Raw genomic sequence first — 27,088 nt, forward strand, 5'->3', positions numbered from 1 at the left:
TACTGGACAAACATCACAGTAGAGTAAATGATGTTGTTTTCCTCAGTGGAGACACTGTGATCATTTGACAGCAGACTTAAAAGCTTCCTTTTCTGGTTGTCTGGCAGATTTAGATTTGGCACCCTCCAGCAGGGGCCTGCCGTTAAGAGTCCAGACAGTTAGTAAATTGGGCCCACAACACAAGGAGAAAAAAAAAAAAATCAAGCTTCACAGCGGTTTCACTTTATTGACACAATATTAGTGCACACAAACCACTTTTTTTTCTTTAAAAATACCATAAATTAGGAAGTAAACGAGGAACAATATAAAACAAGCAAGGAAAAAAAAAGTGCATGTTAACCATGGTATATACCATAAAGTCTTACACTGTAGTTTACAACCTTTTTTTTCATTGTTGTTTATGTATATTTTGTCTGCTTGTAGGTATGTGTTATGTTTTAGACATGTCTCTAGCTTGGATGGATGTGTCATGCCTTTTTGGGGGTCAGGGCTGAGATCCAGGCTGCTTCCCTGAGTTGTGTTCGGCACAAAGCGTTATACAAGCCTAACAACATGACCGTCACCAAGTGAAACAATTTTGGGGTTCATTTTTGTGCTTTTGATCATACCTGTAAATTAAATCTTAGTGAATAGTTCCGCAGCACAGCCTACAGCTATGTTATTCATTTAAGGAGGCATACAGGAGGTAAATTCAAAGGAACAAAAAAAAAAGTAAACACAAAGGTCTTAGCTGCTCTAATCCCTGGATTTCCTTTCTTTTCTTCTCTCAGGAAAGGAAAAAAAGCTAAATTATACTTACGAAGACTTTAAAAATATAGGGTTCTTTTTTTTGTACATTATGCCAACATTATTTTGTGGGTTAGGATGCTTAGTTCTACATATAATATGGCTGAGAAGGCTCATCTAACCAAATCCAGAAAGTTTAGCACCAAATTTCACTCTCTGCCTTTTAATATTGAAAGTCTATACACAAGAGTTACCCCACAACTTGTTAAAAATATCACTGTTGGCGATTGTTTCAGCTATTCCAGTCTAATCTGTCTGGGTGTAAATATATGGTAAAGTTAATTGACTATCTAAATATTTACATAAAAGATAAAAAGAAAAAAAAAAACATAAAGCATGTCAGGGGCCATTTGAAACCACAAGGATCCTGGCTGATATGTATTGTATGTCTGAATATCTGTTATCCTATGGCAGTGAGAAGTCACTTATTTGAGGTATATTTTGTTTGCAGGTGTAGATGCAGCTTTCACACTCTGTCTAACCTTTCCTAAATATGTCACCTTAACAAGAGAGAGAGAGAAAATAATAAAAGTGCTAGGCATTTAGTGGCCTAGCAGCAGCAGACTGCTACTGCTGGTAAGGCTAAACAAAGATACTATGTAGGAATGTCAAATTAAAATTTGAGCAGTTAGTTCATTTTTATATTCCAGTTTTGCCACCCAAACACATCTGATGCTTGTTGACATGAATCTTTTACAGCTCCTGTTAGTGCAGGATGGTTGCGGGTCCTCTCCTGTGTCCTCAGTTTGAGCACTACGTCACTGCACTGGAACTGACAGAGTAGTGCGCCTAGCATCCCTACTACTTGAAAGCACTTCATGTCACCTCCAATTCACCAAACCTGACAGCAGTCTCAGCAGAAAACCTTTTATATGACAACAGAGACTATATGTAAAATAATGTTATTATAATATGATGATTAAAAACATGGCAGGTGTATGCTTTCACCCATCCACAAACACCATGCAGGAACTCATAAAGGCCAGTTTGGCACTAATTTCTGTATCCCAGTCTAACCTCATGCTGCAATTTAAGTTTAGATCGTGGGGTTTCTGGTTTTGGGAATAGAGATGCAAAGAGAGGAGAGTCAGGGGAGCAGCCTCAGATCTCTTTTTGTTGGTTTGTTTTCTCCGTTTCTGTGTAAGCACGAGATGTCTTAGTGTTTGTGTCCATGGATGTGTCAGGACAGCCCCTTTTAGATATGCACTTCTTTCCATTAATCTGATAGCAAATGAATGTGTCACCTTCAAGTGTGAATGAGCACCCTCGTCACTTTGACATAAAAACCTCAACTGTAACCGGACAAGCTCAGCCCTCGTAGCTTTACATCTTTATGACTTGCTCAACCTTCTAGCAAATGCCCCATTGGGCAAAAAAAATTGTAAAAATCTAATTTCCATAAATATTAAAATATTGTTCTACGATTCATTTTGCAATTTCCAATCCGGAGGAGCAGAAGAGAGCTCTCGTTTTTGGCACCACACACTCACCTGCTGTTAGTGATAACATTGAAAAGAACTAAATGATCAGAAGAAAATGGCAGGCCTTTTGTACTTCTCTATGGCAAAAATATCTAACACACCATGGCTCTGTCTGAATGAAGCCGTGAGGAGTGGTTACGTAATGTCTAAATGACAGGGTGCCATCACTTTAACGGACTGATGAAGCCAGCAGTTTTACATATTGCATGTCTGAAAAGGGCTAAGTTTTAGTTTTTTCTTTGCTTTTCTGTTTTCATGGTTTTTGGACTGATATGAAATTTTAAAAGGAATGTTGATGCCATTAGTGTGCGTGTGTGTGTTTGAAATGCATTTGTGGGGTTTGTGTGAGAGCATGAAGATGTTTGGGCTCACTCAGTCAATAACTTGATCTCATTGGCAAGGAGGGTGTTGAAGTTGTAGGCTGGATCAGCTAGGTCTGGGAGATCAGGCAGGCTGGGGGCTGTGGACTGGCAAGGTGATGACTGGGAGGGCTCGGCCAGCTCTGGGTCGCTCTCGCTGGAAGTTGACCCCACGCTCATGTTGCAGACTGCTTCAGGCAGCGAGCCACCGCCAGAAGGCACGTTGCACACTTCGGGCTCGCTGCTGGTCTCGCTGGTGCTTGACACGACGGACAGCAGAGACATCTTGCGAGTGAGGCGGTTTGGGAGCATTGACAGGACATAGTCAGCAACAATGCCTGCTACGTCCATGCCACAGGCCTGGTCGAAAGCAATGAAGCCCACATTTGCGTTGGCCTCGCAAACCACAAACGAGCCATCGTTGAGCTGCAGGAGGTCAATGCCGCACACATCCATGCCCAGGATGTTAGACACCTTGATGGCCAGCTGCTTGCCCTCCTCACTCAGGGGGCACATCATGCCTACACCACCTGACAATTCAAGAAGGAACATCAGGCTTATTAGTACGAACCACAATTTACAATTCTTTCACGAGACTTCATGATAGTCAAAAAGCAACTGATCTTTTATAAATCAAGAGCGATTATATAAAAAAATGACGTGGGGACAACTTAGGATCCTTTAATGTTTTCTGGTTTTTTTCAATATTTAATTTCACAATTAAATACCACATCAAATTCACCCTAGAAGTGTCAAAGAGTTTTGCTACAGGAATGCAGAAGACTGTGATGACTGATGTCCTAAATATGTCACAGTATATTACAGCCTCAGCTAAACTAAAACATTCATCCTCTGACAGTGAAGATCAGTCTCCTCAGCTGGAACGCTCCAGGGTTGATTCAGGACAAGCCTGTTGATTTCGCACTCTTTCCCAAAGTTAAGTTCTGAAGCATTTCTACTCGCGTACACTTTACTTATCACTAAGTTCATATTTTTTTAAAGATAATTTTTCCATTGGGAACCTAAAAGATAAAAATGATCTTTAAAAATTACACCATATCTAAATGTAAATAATAAATAGAAGAGCTCTTGTTCTCAAACAGTGATACCACTTAACCACATGACTTTCAAACATGAGGAGAGTTTTACCATGACCGTGGAAATAATTCAGTAATTTAATGTCTGCCTACCCAAGGAGCAGTTGCTCTGCATGCGACCATCAGTGGAGCAACGCAGCATGGAGCCGATGATACGGCCGCCCACTAGGACAACCCGCACATCACGGCCGTGCGACTCCTTGATGTACTCCTGAAATAGGTAGGGGGTATCGTGGCGGATCACGTGGCAAAGGTCCGTCAGGTGGTGTTTGTCCCGTGCCAGGAACACAGCCTTGCCTAAGCAAAGGGGACACAAGATTAAAGAAGGAAGGAAGGAAGGAAGGAAGGAAGGAAGGAAGGAAGGAAGGGCTAGTTTTTAAGGTTTATATTTTACTAGTCTGTCCAATCTAAACAGATCTATGTCATGGCGGCCTGAAGACATATAGCTGTGTTGATATTACCACACTAAAAGAATTTGCTTGCTGGGTCTGTCATTTGTGGTGTGCTAGCTGAGGGTGGAAAACCTAAAAAGCTTGGCTAACAAGTAGCTGCTTCTGCTGACCAAGTCTCATGCCAGTTCATGTCATACAAATGACAGGATACTCCTCTGAGCAGCCACAGAACTGCTTCTCACACAGGATAGAAGTTGCCTCTCTTAATTAGCACTGCTTTGCACTGTCTTCTTATTTTCAAGACCTCTGACCTCTGCTGAGGGAAAAATCATGTGGTTGCTGTGTGTCTGTGCACACCACGCAATAAAAACACAACATCAATAACGGTCTTGTGACTCCTTTAGACATGTGACCATTACGTATCTGAGAAAATACTGAGAAGGTCAGTCAGTACATCAGGCCACTTGCCAGTAACACCAAAACATCTGCTGAGACCCTTGGTGTCATCTTTGACCAACACCAGGATTTTGAATCTTTAAGCTCATTCATTTTTCTCCTGACTTTGACATTGCAGCTCACTTTTCACATGCATCTCTCAGTCCTTCATAACCCACCTCCAGTTGCTGCAGATTGCACCAAGCAAGGCTGCTAACAAAAACTAGCTGTTGCTCTCATATCACACGTATTTTTGTTTACCTTCACTGGCTCCCAGTGAAACACTAAATCCACTTTACAATCCTATTATTAACCTATAAAGCCCTACTTGGACAGGCCCCTGCTTGTATAGAAGAGCTACTAAGACCTTGTCACTGCAGCCAACTTCTCAAATCATCAGATCAGGGTCTCCTTGTCAGTAGTCTTAAATGACTACTGACAATTCCTTTTTATAGATTAAGAGAAAATTTATCTTTTCCTCATTATTTTTGGGAGTTTTTTCCCCAGGTCTATAGCAGTGTGCATGCTGGAATGAATGTGTGACCCTATGGTTGATTATGTGTCTGTATGTCAGAATGTGTATACTCATCTTTAGTCTGTGGCTTTTATTCAAACCGTGAAGCAAACTCTGTGTTTTGAAAAGCGCTATACAAATAAAGTTATTATTAATACCAGTGATTCATAATATTTTTAAAAAGCATTTCCTTTATGTGTGCTCTTGAGAGGGAAGGGCAAAGTGGAATTCATTCGTGTCAATGGTCAACCACAGAGAGAGTAAAAACAGCCCTCCAGATGCCTAACGCCATAAAAAGGGTCAAGTTAGTGGTTGACCAGTGACTGCTTTCCTAAACAATGTGCTGTGATGGCAGCCTGGGCCAGCAAAGACCATTGTTATTCCTTCACACAATAGCAGCGACTGTCAATAACTATGAATAGGAAAGGGCTAATGGTTCAGACCGGGGCTGATCTCTTGGAAGCACAACATTAATGCCAAAGCTTCAAACCTTCCCACACAAGCCTCTTGTGTATTCAGTCTAAAAGAGGAAACTGAGATCAACTTGTTAACCATAAACTAAAATAAGTGACCAGATGACCACACTGCAAGCATTAAGAGCTTCTGTTTTGTGTTTGATGCGGCACCGCAGTGCTAATCATTTAACAGTCTGCCAGAGAATTTCATATAAGAGTGGACTGAGCTCCCATGAGGGAGTTGCAGTGTACAGATTTTGAGTTATGGCGTTGTGATCAGAATGGATGACAGGAAGTACTGGGTGATTGTTTTACCTCTGTGGCCACGTGCATTCTTCACTACCACCGGGTAGCCCAGTGGCTCAGCCTCGTCAATCATCTTCCGGAAGTTGTCGTGCCCACCTAGGAAATTTTCCACGCACGCACACACATACACAAACGGAGGACACATGTAGAATATATTAAAATGCTGTCCTTGGTTTGATAGCATGGTTCACACGTTACAGCCAACTTTGCAGGGCAGGAGAACGAATGTAGCATGTTGCTATGGAAACAGAAATGACTCAAAACAGCGAGGCTGTAGGAGTGCTGTCCGTTTATTTGCTGCTTGATTCATAAGAGTGGAACAGAGGAGTCAGTGAAGGAGGCATTAATGTGAAGCAGCTGACCGTATCTGACACTGATTTATAACAGCAGCCTGTAGCAACAGATGTGCTTAAGCTTTCTGTGCTCTGGCGTGAGAGGTGATTAAAATGTGTTAAAAATACATTTTTTAAAAAAAAAATAAATGTAGAAATCTTTTTAATAATATAGTCTTCATTGCTTTTCCTGTGTCTCTATGCTCCATTCAATGAACTGAGCAGATGTGAACTACTCTGTCACGTGGCTTTTTTCCGATGCACTGCTTCATATGTGCTTTCAATGACAAGGGGTGAAAGAAGACAAAGTTCAGAGTAGGAGAGACTGGACACCAAATGTTGTTCTGATCATAAGCTGCTGAGATAGAAGAGAAAAGGAGTGAGGGGAATTTATGTCTTTTATTTTGAAAAATCAGAAGGGGAGTGTTAGGTGGGGTGTGTGCGTGTGAGTACGGTTGGGGGAGGGGGGGGGGGGGGGGGGGTGTTACATAAGCTCTCCAGCTGCTCTGCATGCATCGCCTGGCCTACTGTGCAGAGAAACGGATGGAATGTAGGCCAAACACTCCCTCCGCTTTCTTTCTTTTTTCCTTTCTCTCTCACTCAGTCTGTGTCCTTTTTTCTGCTCTCACGGTGAATTTTCTTGCAAACCACGGAGAAATATATATATATACAGTGGGGCAAAAAAGTATTTAGTCAGCCACCGATTGTGCAAGTTCCCCCACCTAAAATGATGACAGAGGTCAGTAATTTGCACCAGAGGTACACTTCAACTGTGAGAGACAGAATGTGAAAAAAAAATCCATGAATCCACATGGTAGGATTTGCAAAGAATTTATTCGTAAATCAGGGTGGAAGATAAGTATTTGGTCAATAACAAAAATACAACTCAATACTTTGTAACATAACCTTTGTTGGCAATAACAGAGGTCAAACGTTTACTATAGGTCTTTACCAGGTTTGCACACACAGTAGCTGGTATTTTGGCCCATTCCTCCATGCAGATCTTCTCGAGAGCAGTGATGTTTTGGGGCTGTTGCCGAGCAACACGGACTTTCAACTCCCGCCACAGATTTTCTATGGGGTTGAGGTCTGGAGACTTGCTAGGCCACTCCAGGACTTTCAAATGCTTCTTACGGAGCCACTCCTTTGTTGCCCGGGCGGTGTGTTTTGGATCATTGTCATGTTGGAAGACCCAGCCTTGTTTCATCTTCAAAGTTCTCACTGATGGAAGGAGGTTTTGGCTCAAAATCTCACGATACATGGCCCCATTCATTCTGTCCTTAACACGGATCAGTCGTCCTGTCCCCTTGGCAGAAAAACAGCCCCATAGCATGATGTTTCCACCCCCATGCTTCACAGTAGGTATGGTGTTCTTGGGATGCAACTCAGTATTCTTCTTCCTCCAAACACGACGAGTTGAGTTTATACCAAAAAGTTCTACTTTGGTTTCATCTGACCACATGACATTCTCCCAATCCTCTGCTGTATCATCCATGTGCTCTCTGGCAAACTTCAGACGGGCCTGGACATGCACTGGCTTCAGCAGCGGAACACGTCTGGCACTGCGGGATTTGATTCCCTGCCGTTGTAGTGTGTTACTGATGGTGACCTTTGTTACTTTGGTCCCAGCTCTCTGCAGGTCATTCACCAGGTCCCCCCGTGTGGTTCTGGGATCTTTGCTCACCGTTCTCATGATCATTTTGACCCCACGGGATGAGATCTTGCGTGGAGCCCCAGATCGAGGGAGATTATCAGTGGTCTTGTATGTCTTCCATTTTCTGATGATTGCTCCCACAGTTGATTTTTTCACACTAAGCTGCTTGCCTATTGTAGATTCACTCTTCCCAGTCTGGTGCAGGTCTACAATACTTTTCCTGGTGTCCTTCGAAAGCTCTTTGGTCTTGGCCATGGCGGAGTTTGGAGTCTGACTGTTTGAGGCTGTGGACAGGTGTCTTTTATACAGATGATGAGTTCAAACAGGTGCCATTCATACAGGTAACGAGTGGGGGACAGAAAAGCTTCTTACAGAAGACGTTACAGGTCTGTGAGAGCCAGAGATTTTCCTTGTTTGAGGTGACCAAATACTTATTTTCCACCCTGATTTACGAATAAATTCTTTACAAATCCTACCATGTGAATTCATGGATTTTTTTTCACATTCTGTCTCTCACAGTTGAAGTGTACCTCTGGTGCAAATTACTGACCTCTGTCATCATTTTAAGTGGGGGAACTTGCACAATCGGTGGCTGACTAAATACTTTTTTGCCCCACTGTATATACACCTTTTCGTCTGCCGTTGATTTGTCCGAGAAAATCAACAAGAACAACGTCTAAAACAGCAGCCTGTTGTTTTTGTTTGGCTATCCTGTGTTTCTTAGCACTAGTTTAAACACTGTTTTCACAGATGTTGTGAGTATTAAAACAATCAAAAGGTTTGAAGGACAACTATGTGGATTCACCCATATATGTCTGACTGCTCCACATGTATGTGGACAGAAGCCTGTGATGCAAATTATGTGATTTAAATGTAAAACACACCTGATAATGACATCACTGCTGCTTGAACAAATGCCGATTTGACTGTAGATGATGCAGTTTTACTACCTATGTGTGTGCATTTGCGTTTACTCAGACAGTATCGGTTTTGTTTTCCATTAAATTTCAGTTTCACCCGGTTTTAACATCACCGGGCAAACAGTGATGATCACTGTGACCGACACCTCACCTGGTTATCTGTGTTTATTTCTGCATTTGTCTTATATGCAGTGTGTACATAGAGTCCCTGCATTATATATATGTAAGTACTTCCACAAACAATAAAGTGGGGTTCGCTGCACATGTATTCATGTTTTACTTAAGCCATTTTCACACACGCTGAATGAATGAACAAAATTTCTAGAGCTGAAAACAAAGGTGTAAGTGTGACCTAATCACACTGCACTGGAGCGCTTCTTAGCTAGTTTTTAACATGTTTGCTACAAAGTCTATGTGATGTTCATGTGTGAAAATAGCTTAAGGACAGTCAAGTACTGATTTACCGTAAGAGAAGGTGTCAGGAAGAGGCACCCCATGCCCAGCTAGTTCTTGAAACGTCCAAAACTTGTTGACACAGTTGAGTATGGCCTGGGGCCTGTTGATCAGCCGGCAACCCATCTTCTCCAGGTGGCGGAGCACAGTGATGTCACTATCTGACTGAACCCAGGGCGTGGGTACTCGCACCATCACCACTTGTGGGTAAGATGTCACCAATTCCTGCTCTGCTCGCAGTCCTGTAACGGTGGAAAAACACTCCTGTGATTTGTTAAATTTAATTCATTTATTTGATTGTTGGTCAACAACCTCATACATATATGAAGTTCTTCAGATTATTGTTCTGAGTTGCTGTACAAATGTTTCTGAAACTCATGGAACCAGAACCAGCAGCCGACATCTGGCCTGTTTTTTCTATTTTCAAGACAACAAATGAATGTGTCACTGTTAATAGCTCCAAATTCTTTCTGAAAGTCATATGCAACCCTAGAAACAATGTGAAAGTTCTCAGTAAGACTCCATCCATCATCTAAGTGTTTGATGACACTTTTCCTTTAGTCATCACACAAATCTAACGAGGCCGGGCCATGTGACCAGGCCAGCCACCTCCAATGCTGGTAAATTTAAGCCATTTAAACCTGCAGTACCTACTGATATAAATATGTACTTCTTGCCCATGCACATTTACAGTTACATTTACACTTCTTCCTCCTAGAGTGAGTGACAGGTATCGTCACTGACATACTGACACTTTATACTATTTTGTCCCTATGTCGGGCAGTGGGCTCGCAAAAGAAAGCTCAAGGGTAATAATCTTAAATTTAATCAAACATAAGAAAACTGTGCTTAAAAACAGCCTGATAAATCTAACATATCTAAGATCTTAAATGTGTGGTGCTCTGTCCTGCTGAAAGTCAAAATGACACTGGTTTTCATTAACTTGACATCACTTTTATTATGCAAATGAGAGCTAAGTAACTACAATAGGCTAAGTGAACGCTTCTGAATGGGTCATTTCAATTCAGCTCTGAAATCATAAGACATAAAAAACAGGGGAGAAATAAATGAAAAGGCTTGCACGTTGTGATGGGGACAATAAAGCTGGTGTTAGACAGACTTCATAATTTTTTCTATAAATGCTACAAATCCGGCTAATTTCAACATTCATTAGCCTTCTGAAGCATAGCCAGGCTGTCAGATTTTTTAGGCTCAATTGCAAATGGACAGAACACTGAACTATGACAAATGTGTACCTTTGTGCTATAGCAGGAACTTCAAGTACAAAAAAGAAGCGAGGAGACACACTGAACACTAGCCCAGCACTTAGCCTCAACCATGATGTGAATTTCAGCCATCTTAGGCTCACAATAGTGGTAATGACCCTGGCTAAGATCATCAGAGGTCAAAAGAAGCTGCTGCATGCATAATAACAACCGACACCTAGCTATTAGCATGCAACCCGCCTGCACAATGCACATCTTACATACACTCCTTTAGGGTCATTTTGTCCGCAGACGGGTAAAAAGAAGTGAAACGAGAAATGCAGCTGGTATGAAAGGGCTAGGTATGTTCTAGCAAACACAGAGAAAGGGAACAAGGGGAGAGAGAAAATGTGGCGCATTAAAAAAGGAGTATGAAGCCATGAAAAGAACCCCACCCCTCCCTTTCCTCCTCCTCCTCCTCCTCCTCACAGTCTCAGTGTTAAAGCAGGAGGATTCACTATCGCTCCAGCCCTATTTAGCGCTTAAGACACACTGCTCTTATTGTGCAGCCACTGAGTGCAATGTGAGTGGTGTTACAGTGAGAAACATCAGGGGATGTGGTCTCATGGTTTTCGACAGACAGTATCCACAGTGCTCGTCTCCATCTCCAGGGGGACCAAACAGAGACCGGCGAGGCACCCGGATGAATCATTCCTATTCATCTGTGCAATTGCTTGCGCACGCCGCACTGACTGTCATGTGACCACTGCAAAAACTATCCGAAGTCCTGGTGTACAAAAATTACAGCATGGGTTTTTGTGATATATGTATATGTATGTCAGCACTTCAAGCTTTCAGATGTTTCTGTTTGCACCACCTCTTTGTCACTACAGACAAGTAAGGACAGGTTGAGGAGGAGCAAAGACTCAATTTGTTCAAGATGATTGTAATACAAAAAACAATTTTAAAAAAACAATAACATTATATATAACATTTTCAGTCCGCAGGACAAAGCTAACAAGCATTCTATGCATGCCACTGCAACATCACAAAGCAGGCTTACAAATGCTGTGAAAGTGTTTGGCTGTTTGTCCGGAATGCAGTCTGTGCATCCTCTTGCGTTAGCCCACTGAGACAACAGTTTCTTGTGGTCTGGTTTTGGGGCAACCATTCTTTGTGTCTATTTGCAGATCTTTTATCAAAAGCACAGATCAGACAAGAACATTTAGTGTAGGTCCACTGCAACATTTGGATTGTGCAGCACTTGAGGCAGACAAGATGAATCATGTGACTTACATTTTGACAAAGACAAGGCCAAACAACTTGTCAGCAAAAACATGAAATCTGCTACTGAGAAATTCTCACACGAATTATGCCATATCTATTCTATACTATCTATATAAGAGCTATCTTTTCAATTTCTCCTTCATTGCCATTCGGATGTGCTGATAAAACTAGAGCAGTTTAGATCTGGCTCTTTGTTGCTCTAGGACAGGGGTGGGGATCTCCAGGCCTCAAGGGCCGGTATCCTGCAGGTTTTAGATGTATCCTTGATCTAACACAGCTAATTTAAATGGCTAAATTACCTCCTCAACATCTCTTGACGTTCTCCAGAGGTCTGGTAATGAACTAATCATTTGATTCATGTGTATTGACCCAGGGTGATATCTAAAACCTGCAGGACACTGGAGTTCCCCACCCCTGCTCTAGGCACTGCTTCTTCTGCATGGCATGCAATGACTGTCTTTGGTGGCATGTCAGTCATGTTGTATGTCAGACAAAAATCAGAGGTGGTGGTAATGCCTCACCACCATTTCATTGTTTTTGGCTTTGTTCATCAACATCTATCAGGATCAGAAAGAATGAAATTGGAAGGGTAAAAAAAACCCAGTAATCATAGAGCAGACAGTTTTCTCTTTGGCTACTGCAACCATGCAAATTACACAGACAACTGCCGATTTGCAGAATGACCATATATAAAAAGAAAAGCTAAGCCATACTAGTCTCTACCATTCGAGGAATAACGTTTTCAGGTAGTTTTTAGGGTGTGAGTTACACAACAAGCCATAACTAAATATCTTAACTCTAGCATGTGACATAAAGATGTTGCCATGTGTTGCCATGGAAAAAACTGTGAGCCTTTTTGTCAAACCTAATAAAATGCAAATTAACCCTTTCCAGGCCACATGCAAAAACCTGCAAATGAGATCCTGTTGGCTAATTGACAAACAAGCCATTTTCCTGGAGGAAAACATATGCAATCATGCAACACAACAAAAATGTTTATGCACTGTTTTTATTATCTGAAAATGCAACATTTGCTAAACACTGATAAAGTGTAACTGTTCATTTTTGCACTGAGATTCTATGAGGTAAGCACCAGAGATATGCAGCATTTCTGTGATAAAGAGCCATCACATAGCCCTTATTTAGTGCATGAACTCACTTCTTTTATCAAATGTGCAATAATTAACAACCACTCTGTGATGCATATCAAGTAAACAGCAATACTGTTCATCAAAAGGACTCTTTTCCCATAAAATGTAGAGTCTGTGCTTCATAAACAGCCACACAAAAATTCTATCCAAACCCTAGTGTCTGTTGTTGCTCTTGCTCTCAGTTGGTAAATTAAGATACTGAACCTGCCTTAATGTTCCAGCTTCACTGACATGGAAGTGTTGCATTTTTCATCTCAGTAAAAGTGTGCCCACTGGCATGGATCACGGATCCAGTCTATCTTTAATTTTTTCAATCACAAGATGTGAAATGCCTCCAGTTTGCTAAATGCTGGGTTTAGCTGTGAGGGGCCACCATTCCTCATTAAAATATAATGACGTGTATGTTGGGGTGGCTCCACTGATAGCTCCTCCTAGGGACACACTGAACTCATTAACTTTAGTGTGGAACGTGGACCTGAACCTGACCTAAAAACAAAAAAAGAAAAATGACGCAGAAATGAAGCAAGAAAACCTTTAAAACTTCTACATGTAAAGGTGTTATCAGTTTTATGATTTTGACATTATTATGACCTAAGCTAAAAGAAGAAATGGTTTATGCCTCCTCACAGGTCAAAGCTCATCCCTGGATGAGTTGTGATATGAGGGACTTTTGTTTCTCAAATGTTTTCTGTCATACAAATTTTGCTGAAATAACTTCACTGGATTTGGAGTAGGATGTACTAATATGTTCAATGTAAACTGCACATACATTTTGCGCAAATGTAAATTTGATCAAAACAACACACAGAAATGGAGGAACACGTAGTACTAATTACACTTGCAGTGAAATATCACTTGTGTTTCCAGTGTAGAAACAAGACCAACTGCTTTGCTCTAACTGCAAATGTAGCTGTATATCCTTAAGCGTTTGTTCCACATTTGCCTATGGCACTGCTGTGTAGGGCTGGGCCATATTATACCGTTCACGGTAATACCGGTACAATGCTAGTCCACGATAAGAAAATGAAATATCGCGATAGAATATGGGTAAAACGTGCATGCGCAGTCCCAAAAAAGCACGGCAGTAACGGAGAATGGGGAAAGCAGATTGTTGAGTGAAACGGATGAACCAGAATTAGTTTGTAAAAATGGTGCAACCTAACTGGTTTGGTGTTTGTCCGTCAGATACACAACAAAGCACATTTTTTGTAGAACATGCACGCAGGCCGCCATATTTGTCGGACTAAGATGCTCGTAAATCTGGGAGTAATCTGGGTCCTAAAATCTGTCCTTTAAGGTCCCGAAGTCAAACGAACATCACTGAGAGTTAAAAACTGTCTAAATTCTTCCATCTTTAATAAAACGATCAGCGTTGCTGCTTTACCAGGTGTAACTATGATGTTTAACATCCAGGCATCCATGAAAACAGAATTTATTACATTTAACGGAGTTAGAAGTTAGCAGGAAGTTAGCGGAAGTTAGCTCGCTAGTTTCGCTAGTTACCTAAGCATGATATAGCATGTTCTGACTGAGAGATTTCTGAAAAAATCAAACGTACAGCTCTGCTATCACTTCCAACATAAATGAGGACAGGAAACTAAACAGCAGTGACGTTTGTAGGGTTACTGAAGTTGGGCTAGCTAGTATTTAATGATGTGCTACGTGATCGCTAGCGACACAGCTGTGTTAGCATAACATAAACAGTGAAGCTGGAGGATGAACGCTAACACTTTTCCACTCCGTGAAGGTTCCTGATGCTTACAGACAACTGCAATCGCATGGCAGGATGCTGTAAACGGACCAAACTTCAGTCAGGAGAACAACTGAGATAATCCATCCACAATAGAAGGTTAGTGATTAATATACTGCAACAACATGGGAATAGAGCAGCTGTGACAGAATACAGCATTAACGAATCAATGATACAGAAGTGGAGGAAGAAAGAAGAATGAGTTGAAAAAAGTTTGATTTATCTGACTGCTTTGTTGCCTTATAATCCCGTGCACCTTATGGTCCTAAAAATACATATTTGACTTTTTTTATTTGGCACACTGCAGTTTAATGTAGCAAAGCATCTCTTTTTAACTTCAGTGGATATTATACATGGTTATGCTCAGGATATGTCAGCCCATTTCTACTGGAAATGCCTTTTGCTTAAACTTTCAGCAAGGAATTTGCATTTGCACTGTTAAATGTTTATATAGCTTTAATGCACATAAAAATACAGCTGCTTGTTTAAGTGAAAATAAATGGATGGGTTTTTTTGCACTAGTAAAGTTGTGGAGTTGTATTTTGTCTCGCAGAAATTATATCGTCAGTTATATCGTTATCGCAATATATATATATATATATATATATATATATATATATATATATATATATATATATATATATGTATATCGTGATAAATATTTTTTGCCATATCGCCCTGCCCTACTGCTGTGTTATGCTAACACAAATGACAGCCCATTCGGCCTGGAAGGATACAAAAAACAAGCTATAGATACAGATATGTTAGCAATTACAGTTTGAATTTTGTGTTGCAACTTCAGAGAATCTGTAATCCAGTGAGTGTTAATCCATATCTTAAAAAACAAACAAACAAACAACAAAACTGCATTTATTGCCAGGTGCATAAAGAAAAAATGCACTACAGGATCCAAGCATCTGGCCATGTATCCTGAGGCTTCCTGTGTAGAAATCCCACAGCACAACCAATCTGTTCACTGGCTGTTAATCTGTGATGTCAAACCAAGGCTCAGAAGACATTTACTTTAGGCAGATTAGGAACTACAAGCCATGTTAACTGCCTTGCTCATGTGAGGCTTGTTAAGCTATACAGTTGGACAGCTGTCCACCTGCATTTAAAAATGTGCAGGGTACAGAGTATATATGTCGAAAATTGTTAGCTCCAGGCTATATTTATCTTGGTAATTATTCCGTGGGCTGTGCTATAACATGTGTGATTATTTGTAATTTCTTAAATGTAATGCCTGCCACTTAAATGCCCATCTGTTTGCATGTAAAATCCTATTTAAAGTGTAAAGCCTGGCTTGACTGAGCCGTACAATACAGCGGTTTAATGTAACAGCGCAGTAAGGGACACACTACCCACATTCTTAACCATTGCCATTTTTCAGCAGGCACTAATGTCAGCCTAAAATGTTTTTAACATAGTCTCAATTAACATCTGTGTGTTAATTGAGACCTTCACACATCTCCTCTCATCTTGTGACATATCCCCACTTCACACCAGCCTGACAAATTCCCTGTTGGTCTGTTTGTTAGGAGCTCCTGCTGTTGCCATCACTTTATTGAGGCCTCCCTAGTCATTTCTATGAAATGTTATCCTTACATGACACTCAGAATCACATGTGTTTCGGACAAAGCAGCTCAAAATGAAAATAAAAGAAGAAAAAAAGTTAAAAATAGGTGATCACGTTGGTTGTATAAATATTGTAATATGTACAGAAAACCCTGAAATGTCAGAACAAGTTGATGCATGTTTATATTTGGTGGCAGTTTTCACCCTCACCGTTTCAGTATTAGGTAATAACAAAAAATCCCGATATGGGCGCCATAAAGATTTGCTTGTCATTTACCTGCATTTAGTGTGAATGTCCTATTCTTTTTCTTATTGTTAACTATTACTCGGGGAGTCAATTTTAACTATTTTAAATGATTCAGTGTTTATATACATAAAATAAAAAAATAAAATAAATAATAACACAGAACCTACAGCCTGAGCTATCAAGAGACGCAATCTGTAGCAAAATTACAACAGCTCAATGATGAATTCCTCTTATCTAATAACTAGGTCTCTGTGGTATTTAAACACATTTTTCTTTTAGCTTTTATTGCCCGGGTAATTCAGATAATTTGCAATTGCCGGGATTGCAGCGAATTCAGCGAAATTAAATCAAGCGTCATCCTTCCCCTTCTGGAGGCAGTCTAGCTGGAAAAGTAGGTTAGGCGGTCACGGCCATGCTTACACTTCGCTTCCTTGCAAACAGGCAGACCGAGCCAACCCCTCGCTCTGTATTCAAGCTGTGTACAACCCCCTCCAAACAATTAAAGTCTACCATCTATACGGATCTCAAATAAAACAAGAAAACCAAACTGTATGTCGTTTTACGACCGCGCATCGATTGTTTGGTACTTGCCTAGCTGGCCCTCGCAGATCGTCAGCACGATTTGATCCATGAGGAGGTAGCGGAATTCTACGTCCTCGTCGGCGCAGTGCTCCTTCAGCGCCCGAAGGATCTGGACTTGTGGATACTCCTGGCTGATGCGCCGGTCGGTCAAGAACCAAACTCGAGAACACATTTTCACGTTGTTTGAAAAAGAAATCCGTTTGAAAATACAACAGCTGTGGGCGTGGAGGCAGTAGGTGACCGGTGGCAGCGCGGGATTCGAGGGTCAGGCGGAGATGGTCACACAATGGAGACCTCGGCGGCTACAACCGCTGTTTGGACCGAACCGACTTGGACAAATAGTCTTCTTTATCACCTTTGTTTTCTTTCCCTGCCATTTAGTCTTTCGCTGGTGCAGTTTGTTGAGCCCACACCGAGCTAATTCGACAGCGCGAAGAGAGAACGACGGTTTTACCCGCAAAAATGTGGGGATGCAGCTCTTGCCACCAGGGCAAACAAAGCACGAGCTTTGGCGCTTTGTATTTCCGTTAGCCGGGTCAGAGCTGCTAGCAAAAAAAAATCCCCGCGTTCACAGCGGCTGTTTAGTGCTGCAAACAGCAAAGCTGTCTGCTTTTTTACAATAAACTAACCCGAACAACTATTTTTTTCTATAGGTTTGGCTGCTATCCACGAGGTATTGGTGCTGAAAAGTGCACACGCTTCGTTTACAACTCCACTTATCCGCATGCCCGTGCACGGTTATCGGGGCCTGCCCCAAAACAAAGGTTTCGAGAGGATGTAACCAATCGCAGCTCGCGAATTGTATCACTGCCCAAAAAGCACGCGGAAGATGTAGGCGAGCCGCTATAATGCCAACCAATGAGGGAAGACTAGGGGGGCCGAGCCTGGAGGGATCGCGCGCTCCGCAGTTCAGCAAGAGACGTCTGCAGAGCGCACGAGACCGCGCACTTTCCGAACCGGTTCAGACCAGACCGGCGAGGGGGTCTGGCGAATGCCGACAGCGCTGTCTCTAAGCTGAAGTGGCAGGAAATGAAACAAGGTCATCACAAGCTACTACATTCTCACCTTCCCTTTCTTTTATCCCACACTCGGAAGATTTCTAAAGACTCCTTTTTGACAGACAAATAGTATTAAAGAGTCGCTATTGTTTACCAACGCTGCTCAGGGAGCACCAACAGCTGAGAAGCGGAAGAACACCTCGGCGTGACAGGAGAGCGAAATTATGCGAATGACCCACTTCTCCTTCTCTCCCTCACAGCTCTTTGTGCTTGTGCTGTTCGTGACTGTATTATTATTAGTAGTAATATTCCTGGAGCGACTGGATAATACAAAGAAACACAAACAAACAGCCTTCATAGGCATTACTTTTTATTCAATAGTCCCTACAGATTCCGATGATGTCATTATTCCCGACATCCATTTAAATAAAACACAGAAAGGGGGGGGTTTACAAAAAGGGTTCGAGAAGTCCCCAAATTAAAAACAAAACAAACTTAAATATGATGATAATTCAGTGAGAATTACTTATACACACGGACAAACTGTAACCAGTAACCTCGGACAGATAATTTGGCATACTTTTTACCTTGTAACAGTGAATATATAAAAAAAAAATGCAATCATGATCTTTATAAGAACACAGTGGCGTGTCAATACATCAATATATAGTTTCCCCCCCACCACCACCCTCTTTTCGCGGTGGCAAACAGCTGGAACACTGATGCCATGACGTGATCGAGGCTCTGTGGGAATAAAGCTGTGCATGATCTTCTCAGCATTTTGGAGCACGTTCCTTTCCTTACTGTTTGTTACATAACGACGTGTGATGAGTTTAAAGAAACAGAGCACACCCAGTTAGACTTTGAGTAATCGTCTGGTCAGTCATTCAGAGAATCAAGCTGTTTAATACTAGGAAACCCAAAACATAACCAAAGGTCGTCAAAGGTTAACATCCGTGTTTCCTCGTCAGTTTCTATGAGGGCACATGGCTCTCGACAAACGCTCTAAATCTCTTTGCACGTCACATAAACGCGTGAATATTAAAGATAACCAGGAACGCTAACAGCGTCAGTTCAGCGTCCTTTCTTGGCCACATGTCAAAGTTTCACCAACAGATGAAGCAGCATGAGCTCTCCTCCTCAGCTGAACCGATGTAGGCTTGCTCTCGCGAGAACCCCTCACGCACCGGTTACGTCACACACCAGTGACACAAAAATCAGGGTTCAACAATAGAAAAACTTCATACCATTTTATAATTGTTAATAAATTCCCCGTTATGCCACGTAACCAAATTTAAACTTATTATTCCACATAAATTGATTATCCACCTGTGTGCTTACACATATATATTAGCTTACCTCGAGAATTTGGGGCAAGGAAGTGGTTTTATACAAAATTTCTACCCCTCTTAGTAGAATGTTTTATATAAATGAATTCCACATGATTCAACCATATTAATAAGGCAGAAACAGACATTAATCCTGAAAGAAAGAAGTGGCACGGTCTCCCCCCCCTCCCCTCATCTCCTTTTCAGCCTCCCCCAAGCACAGCGCACAATAACGGCGAGCCAACAGGATCAAACCGGGTAGAGCCAGTCGTGCTGCCCTATCGTCACAAAGTAGGCGGAAGGCAGCGTGGCAGACACATCCCATGCGCAGTCAGCAACAGACGTATTCCCTACCAGCATCCAACCTTAACTGTCATACCATTAACCGCAGCAGATTTACTGTGAAATCTGGTTTCATTTGTTAATGCAAATAAATAAATGAAATATATCTGGGATGAAATCTGAAGTAAGGGACACACCAAGAGAGATGTTTCAATGGATTAAAGTAAGCGAGAAGGATACGTGAACTTCACATTATACACAGGTCATGTCCACGCGGTTGGTCTGCTCGCCGTTTAGGCACAGCTAATGAAATGAATACACTTAGGAACACACACACACACACACACATATATATATATATATATATTTCAAGAAAAATAAATACATCTATTTTATTTAACTATTGCAGCGCATTGTCTTAGGATAGAGAGCCCTCTGGTGGTAGATTAACACATTACATTCGATTAATTTATCTATCTATCTATCTATCTATCTATCTATCTATCTATCTATCTATCTATCTATCTATCTATCTATCTATCTATCTATCTATCTATCTATCTATCTATCTATCTATCTATCTATTTGTCTGTCTATCATCCAGATATACGGAGTAAAAGGGCAACAGTGTACAGCCGCTGCTCCTTCACAGTGCCCAGGCTCTGACAAAATATCCCATCAACCATTGCAATCAGCCCCATCATCCAGAGGAGTGCAGCAGTGAGTCGTTTATAAGCCCGGCGCTGATCACTCTCGCAGTGTCCATAAGGGAGCAAGAGTGTACAGTTGATGGAAAATACCATGATGTACTGTAACAGATAAAGCCGTTGTTCACAGTGATAAAGAAGCCTGGCTGGTGTTTTGAGTCTCAGAAGTGAGGTATATGTGACTACGATGACCTGGATGACTGAGAACCTTCACAGACATATATGTGACCGCACAGCTGATGGGCAATGTCTCAAACAAACATGTTGGGATGCTGGTAGAAAATCATTTGTGTAACTTGTAATCGCTGTGTATCTGCACTTATATACGCGTAACACAACGACATAGCAGCAGGAAACTGAAATTTGAATGAAAAGATGGCAAACATATAATTATGTATAGGTATAAAAGATTCCGTTTCAACAAATTGCTTTAACTGTTGTCCTCTCCAGGTGGGTGCGCTGTGCCTGCATGCAAGCCTTTCTCATACTCAACAAATTATCGGCATCCAGTCTAAACTGGGGAATACCTATCACAGATAAGACATGACCACAAAGCCCCAAATTTGTTTCTGGAGCAGAACAGCGTGATCTGAAGCGCCACTAAATGCAATTATCTAGCTCCTGCACTGCCACAAAGTAGACAGGGAAACATACTGAAGCATGTTTGCTTGTCTAAGATAATTTGGAGTTTTTTGGCGTGTGGAAGGTGCGGGCAGCCTCTTTCTTTAGTTGTATCCAACCGGAATGCAAGCGTCAAAGTCACTGGCGTGCTCCTGTATTAACGATAAGAACTGTATCCCACAATAACAGGCTCATTTAACAAATATACACGGCACAGTGGGCTTCTATTTTTAAAATCATATGTCTATTCTAATTATATGTTAGGCGTTTATTTTAGTCATAGCAGTGGTAGGCATGTCCTGGCGGAATCTCATTAATATTAAAACCGGGAACTAGTTAAATAGATCTGATTTCTTTTTTTTTTCCTATTGTGGTGCATGAATTTATCTTCAACGTGCTCCGGCTGGCGTTGGAAGTAGTTCCGGTGGTTTAGCAGCCGAGCGGAGCACTGAGACCCGGGATCTTTGCGTTGATGAGCGCAAATGCGAATAGCGGGTCGAGTCCTCCAGTCTTGACTTGTCGACTGACCACAGCAGCGGTCAGTTTGACGCCTGCAGAGCGCCGTGCGCACGCAGCCAGAGTGACAGCGCAAAGGCACCACAGTAGCTTTTTTTTTATGTGTGTGTCTGTCTTCGAAGGGGATTTTCAAGTGCAGAACAGCGTCTGGAGCTGCTTGAAGCAGAGTGCACAAATTGAGCCGGTTCTCGTATTCGCGTGCGACGGTGAGTAGTCCGTTCACAAGAATGTTTGAATATGTTGCTCATTAGGATTTGTGACAAATGATCGCACAGCGGTGGTGCTCAAAGCCAGCGGTTTTTGTTTTGTTTTTGTTTTTTACTTAACGGCAGGCCATGACAAGTTCGCTGTCTGTGACAATATGAATGCATGCAAGCGTTGCATTGTGCCGTTATACCACGTCTGCTGGATAAAGTCAACTTCCCTAAGTTATTATCTCGATGCTACCGTCGGCACAGCCAGGCTGTCTGCTTACAAGACTGTTAGGAAAGTGGTGCTTAATGGAACAATTATCCAAGCAGTGAATTGTACGGGACGCGCAATACGCGGAGGACAGTGCCGGTCAGAGATTTAAAATAAAAGACTTTTGAAGTGATAACAGGGGAAGCATGAAGCCTCGCAGCAGAGGCTTACAGAAAGCTGAGCTCCACAGTGATGCAGTTGTCTATCCATAAAGCAGTTCAATTGCTTTATGTTTGATATATAAATATATATAATAGCGAATCAGCTATGCATTAACAAAACACATTAATCTTCTAGCTCACATAACAATGGAAGGAAAAAGTAGGGTAAGGAAAAATGAGCCTTTTTCCTTGTAATTGGCATTGTTTAACAGCGTGAGGTATTTTATAAAAGTTTAGATTATATGAACACTGGCAGTGTGTCAGTAAGAAGCTGTCTGTCAGTGTTTGTAGATGCTGATGTCTTTGTTCGGTCGTGGATTTCAGAGCCTCTCCGTGTCAAGTTTAAGAGAATGTATTAAGGATATTTAATGTATATTGTATTAAGACTTAAAAAAAAAAAGACCTAACCCTGATATATACTTTATATATATTGAGAGGGAGAGTATGAATTTACTGAATACTTTAAAATAAATGATTTGAGCTACTTGAAGATATTAACAGTTTAGCTGATGCAGACACAGCTGCCCTTGAGCCATGCATGCAGATGACTTTTCTTTAGTTTTCCAGCGAGCTGAGTTTGGTGATGGTCCAGTTTTGCTCATTCACTGTGGATTTCTTTTCTATAGGCTGCCCATGAAGACACCATAGCTTTAACATCAAAGGTAACCGTCTAATACCGACAGGACTCTTTGTCTTACATTATGCTGCAGTATCTTTAGCTAGCCAGTACTATACAACTTCATCTCGCCAAAAATATTCAGACAAGGGGAGTTGGGGTTTGTGTGTGTGCGCGCGTGCTCGTGTGACAGACTGAGGAAGCGTTAGAGAGAGAAAGCCCTGCTCCTGATTTGGATGCGTCTCTAATTCCTATCAAGATGAGAGCTGTCTGAACAGATTTCTCTCATCATTATTTGCTCTGAGATTTACTTGTGCTTGTAAATGGTGTTGATTGAGGGTAATTTGGCTTTTTAATTGCTGAACAGCTGCCACACTCACTGCTGATTGCCATTGTAGACTTTCTCAGTAGATCACTCATAGACCCCTAAATGCCTCATTAAAACGTTATGCAGAATCTCATGAAACGTGGCGAGAAGGAACCCTTCATAATGTTTTACTGATTTGTGTTTTATCATCAGAAAGGTCGTTGTAATTATCGTCAATGTCAGCAAATGCAATGCCAAGAACCGAGTGTAGTAATGACTTTTTGAAAGTTGAATTAACGGGCTATTTGTGGATGCACTACAGGCGTTTCAGTCTCTTTGATAAAGATGAACTCCATATGCCAGTTTTCAAATCGTATCTGCCTGTCAAAATTTTGATGTTGTCTGTCTGCATATTCATTATGACTTGTAATATATTCTTTTTGCGTGACTTCACAAGACGTGTTGAGCAGCCAGGCTTTCTTCTCAGTGTCTGCCAAGAATGATTTGCCTCCCAATTAAAACGTGATGGAGTTTGAGACGCAGAACTTCCCACAAATTTGCGACAAAAGTGGGCTTTGTTAAGCAGTTTATATCTCTTAAGAAACCTACACTTGGTCTTTTTGCGTCACCCTGTTGAATTAAAAAAAGAAAGAAAGAAAAATTACAGTACACATACACACATCCTCAGCATTAAAGCTGCTGACAGAAAAAAGTGAATAACACTCATCGCAGTGCAGTATTGTGCTGGGAAACCTTGAGTCCTGGCACTCCTGGTGTTGACATTACTTTGACACATACCCCACACCTAAACATTGCTTCAGACCGACCACTGCGACACAGTGATGACTCTCCCTGACAGCAAGCGCTTTCTCCCAGCAGCACAGTCGGCCCAGAGCACAACCCAATCCCAAATGGAGGTCCCAGTCCCATCAAGGGTGAGCGGGATGTTGGGGAGCAAATCATGGAGAGGCCCCACATCCGGCTGCGAGACATTACAGGGCAGCTCAAGAGATTCCGTGTCCAAAGTGGGCTGTTAAGTTGAATCTTGTCTCATCTTAACATTTTTATTTGAATCTTTTCATCCATTCCACCGAAAACCACCATCTGTGATGTACTCACTGCTCTGATTTCAACAGTTCAGTCACTGCTAACCAGTTCTTCCCATTTCATTTTTTCCCCTTATCATCAGGGTGATGATGTCGCTGTTGCGGCATCTTCGATATCATTCAGCTTCTCTAGTAAGTTTGTCCTGCGGTCAGATCTACTCCGACTCCACCATCTTAGACCGCAGCCGATGGTTCTCCTTGTTCTGCTGCGAGCTGGAGAGCCACACCAGCCAGAGTCTGCTGCAGGCGGAGAACTGCAAAGCAGAACAAGAACTACGATCGACAGCTGGAGTCAGAAGAGTTGGGAGTCTGTCAGTGGGATGAAACGCTCTCTGGAGAGGCAGTTAAATATACTGCTTCGATATTTATTTGTCAGAAAGCGGCAATTAAAGTGTTTGCGGAGAGGCACCTTATATGCGCTATTAATTAATAATGCATTAACAGAAAAAGAAAAGCCCCGCTGCTACTGCCACAAATAGAATCTGTGGGAAACGCTGTGTCGGGACAAGCGGCAACTTTACGCATGAGGCAGGTGGTTTTATTGTTCTTGCAGATTGGTGTAGAATCAATCCCAGCATCCTGGTGCCTGGGCGGTGCTCATATAGAGTTTTGCTTTATTGATTAAACCCAGCATGATCAGTGTTAGCACGCATTATTTCAGTCTTTTTTTTTCTCTTTTTTTTGCAGCTCATAAGTAAAATCCAATCTCTTTGACATGCTGTGGAAAAATATTTTGCCTGAATTTACAGCAGCATTGACGCCTGTAAGCAGACACACTGTGTGCTCGCCTTATTACACATGTGCTGTTAAAGACGGTCGGTGTTTAACCCTGGAAAGATCTGTTTGCTTAATGAAGAACTTAATAAGTAACAATATGCTTTTAGCAAACACAGACACCCACGCTCCTCTGTTACACAGATTGATCCCTGAGAGCCATCTTCCACTCTTTATCGTGGACACTTCCGCTAGAGGGGTTGTAATTTAGCTGCCTTGCTCGAAGATAGCGCGGCAGTAGCTATTAAAAGAGGTGAGGAGGTGGTCTCGTTTGGTTTAGCAAGAAAACCCTTTAATCTGCCTCTGTAATTACCAGGCCATTACTGCGTTACTAGGGCATCAGGTCACTTTAATTACCTCCGGTCAAATCAATAATCAACTGTTTAAATAATTAAAGTGATTGTTTAGATGACCCGATGTTACCCGTAGATATGAAAAGCGTCATGCCCTGGCTGCTATACATTGATTAGCCACAAGATTAAAACTGGGGTGACCACCACCCCACCACCCCATCAGCCTTGTACCTGAGCATCCTGCTTGATCTGATTTGGATCTGGGGAGCTTTGAAAGCCTCAGGGTCTCTGTGGTGTTCCTTGAGCCGCTTCTGAGCTCTTATGCCGATGTGGCGAGGCGTCATGTGCTGATGTGCTGTCTTTTGCTGTAGCAAAGGGGAGGGAGCATGGTCTGCAATCATTTTTAAGTGGGTGGCATATTTGAAAGTAACATACACATGAATGCAGGAACTGAGGTTTCCCAGCATTACGCTGCATTGTAATGAGATGATTATTAGTCATACTTGATAGCTGTTCATTTCCCCTTTTAGTTGTTTTTATGTTTTGGCTGATATACATATCTACGCAGATGATGTTTGGCAATCTAACGCGGCGGTCTCCGTCGTCTGGCTGGGAAGGCGATATTTTCGACAAGGCATTAGAGCAGACTTTCTCTCTTTTTAAGTCCCTCTAAGTTCCCTGAGTGCTCCCAGTCACTGTGATTTTTTGTCATGTCCCCAGGAAAGTACACATAATTTGAATTCGAATGTAGCAAATCCTTTTATCTTGTCAAAATCCTCTTTGATTCTGTTAGTAAAAGCATTGCTATGATTTGGAGGGGGAAAGAAAAAAGAAAGATAAGTAAAAGATAAGATAGGGGATGATCACTTTTAAAGGGCCGTCATTTGGATTGAACTCACCAGCAGCGTTGCCTGCAAGACGAGAGATGCAAAGCTTCCACTGCTAACCTGATGTAAAGCTTGCATCTTGCACAAGCTGAGAGCGCTCTGCTACTCTGGTTAGGTTTTAATGAGTAACAATTGTTAGCCAATTTGCATGTAAAACAATGCAATTATAAACAAGCATCAAAAAGCTGTAATACTTCTAAAAATGTAAATGACTCTCCATTATAAAGTGCAACAAAACCTAAGCCATGCCTCCAAGCCAGGGCCTCTAGGTTTTTGGATGCTTGCTTCCATTATTAATGCTATTCACAAGCCAAACTTTTTTAGGTTGGTGCAGTTGGGCGCTTTAATCTATTTTTGCTGTAAATTAATGAATTTTTAAAGAGGACTAGTCCTCGCTGAATAGGGCTGGATGTGGGAATGTAGTTTGAGTCGTGGTGACGCAGTGCTATAGCCCTCTTTACTGTGCGAAGCGTGAGTTCACAAACAGCATCCCATCGCTCTCTCGGGACCTTTCGTTGGGGGATTTTTCCGAAATGCTGCACTCCTATGTTTTATTTATGACAAAATATGCCTTTTTAACTTTGCCGTTGTCAGAATCTGGAATTTTGATAGCTCTTTCCTAGTTGGTGCTAGTAAGTCTTCTGGGTCGCTAACTCCCGCTACCTTGGCAGATGTTTTCAGGTGTAATGTTCTGTGTGGGCTTAGCGAGTTAAATATTTTATTCTAGGCCTTGAGGGATTCAGTGGAACCTACTGATTTTTCTTGCCTTCTTTCAGTCAGGTTTTCTTTCAGACTTGAGAAAAACAGTGTGAGTCAGTAATGTTCTGTTTCAGTAGCGATGCCACCGGATTGACTCGGTTGACACGAGCCAGCCAGCAGGTTTCATACACACACACACACACACACCCAGAGAAAAAAAATGATTAAAGTGTTGTTCTGTTATGGATAAATTATTATCCTTGGTATGAATGTATCCACTTTTTTTCTTCTTCTTCTTCTTTCTTTCAAACTTTCATTTTCCTGACCACTCTCTTCTTTAAAGACTCAAT

General features: G+C 41.8%; 2 protein-coding genes across 7 annotated transcripts in view; one reads left to right on the top strand and one right to left on the bottom strand.

Moving 5' to 3' along the window:
- Positions 1–162: 162 nt before the first annotated feature.
- Positions 163–17,766, bottom strand: rimkla (ribosomal modification protein rimK-like family member A). The gene is made up of 5 exons (XM_080897745.1): positions 16,991–17,766; positions 9,196–9,426; positions 5,835–5,921; positions 3,817–4,020; positions 163–3,156 (listed from the first exon to the last, which is right to left on the bottom strand). Exons 1-5 carry the CDS (start codon positions 17,151–17,153, stop codon positions 2,636–2,638), a joined length of 1,206 nt encoding a protein of 401 aa, XP_080753871.1. The 5' UTR covers positions 17,154–17,766; the 3' UTR covers positions 163–2,635.
- A 3,619-nt stretch (positions 17,767–21,385) lies between these two features.
- Positions 21,386–27,088, top strand: part of LOC308407144 (forkhead box protein J3-like) — a 75,102-nt gene continuing 69,399 nt past the window's right edge. For 5 of the 6 annotated variants that reach the window (XM_080898630.1, XM_080898633.1, XM_080898635.1 and 2 more), the window contains exon 1: positions 21,386–21,639. The gene's annotated coding sequence lies outside the window, so the exon portion shown is untranslated. Of the gene's footprint in view, positions 21,640–22,682; positions 22,719–27,088 lie in introns of all 6 variants that reach the window. The other variant, XM_080898632.1, reaches the window with a different exon arrangement.

Source organism: Rhamphochromis sp. 'chilingali' (genome assembly GCF_963969265.1).
Source record: "Rhamphochromis sp. 'chilingali' genome assembly, chromosome: 12".
Classification (NCBI taxonomy): domain Eukaryota; kingdom Metazoa; phylum Chordata; class Actinopteri; order Cichliformes; family Cichlidae; genus Rhamphochromis; species Rhamphochromis sp. 'chilingali'.

What these genes read in the sequence shown, in the direction of transcription:
- rimkla (XM_080897745.1), bottom strand. Translation starts at nt 17,153, where the DNA reads ATGTGTTCTCGAGTTTGGTTCTTGACCGACCGGCGCATCAGCCAGGAG. An exon ending in GAATGCACGTGGCCACAGAG is followed by an intron (nt 4,021 to 5,834) that starts GTAAAACAATCA and finishes CCCTTTGCTTAG; the next exon opens with GCAAGGCTGTGTTCCTGGCA. An exon ending in GCAGAGCAACTGCTCCTTGG is followed by an intron (nt 3,157 to 3,816) that starts GTAGGCAGACAT and finishes TTGAATTGTCAG; the next exon opens with GTGGTGTAGGCATGATGTGC.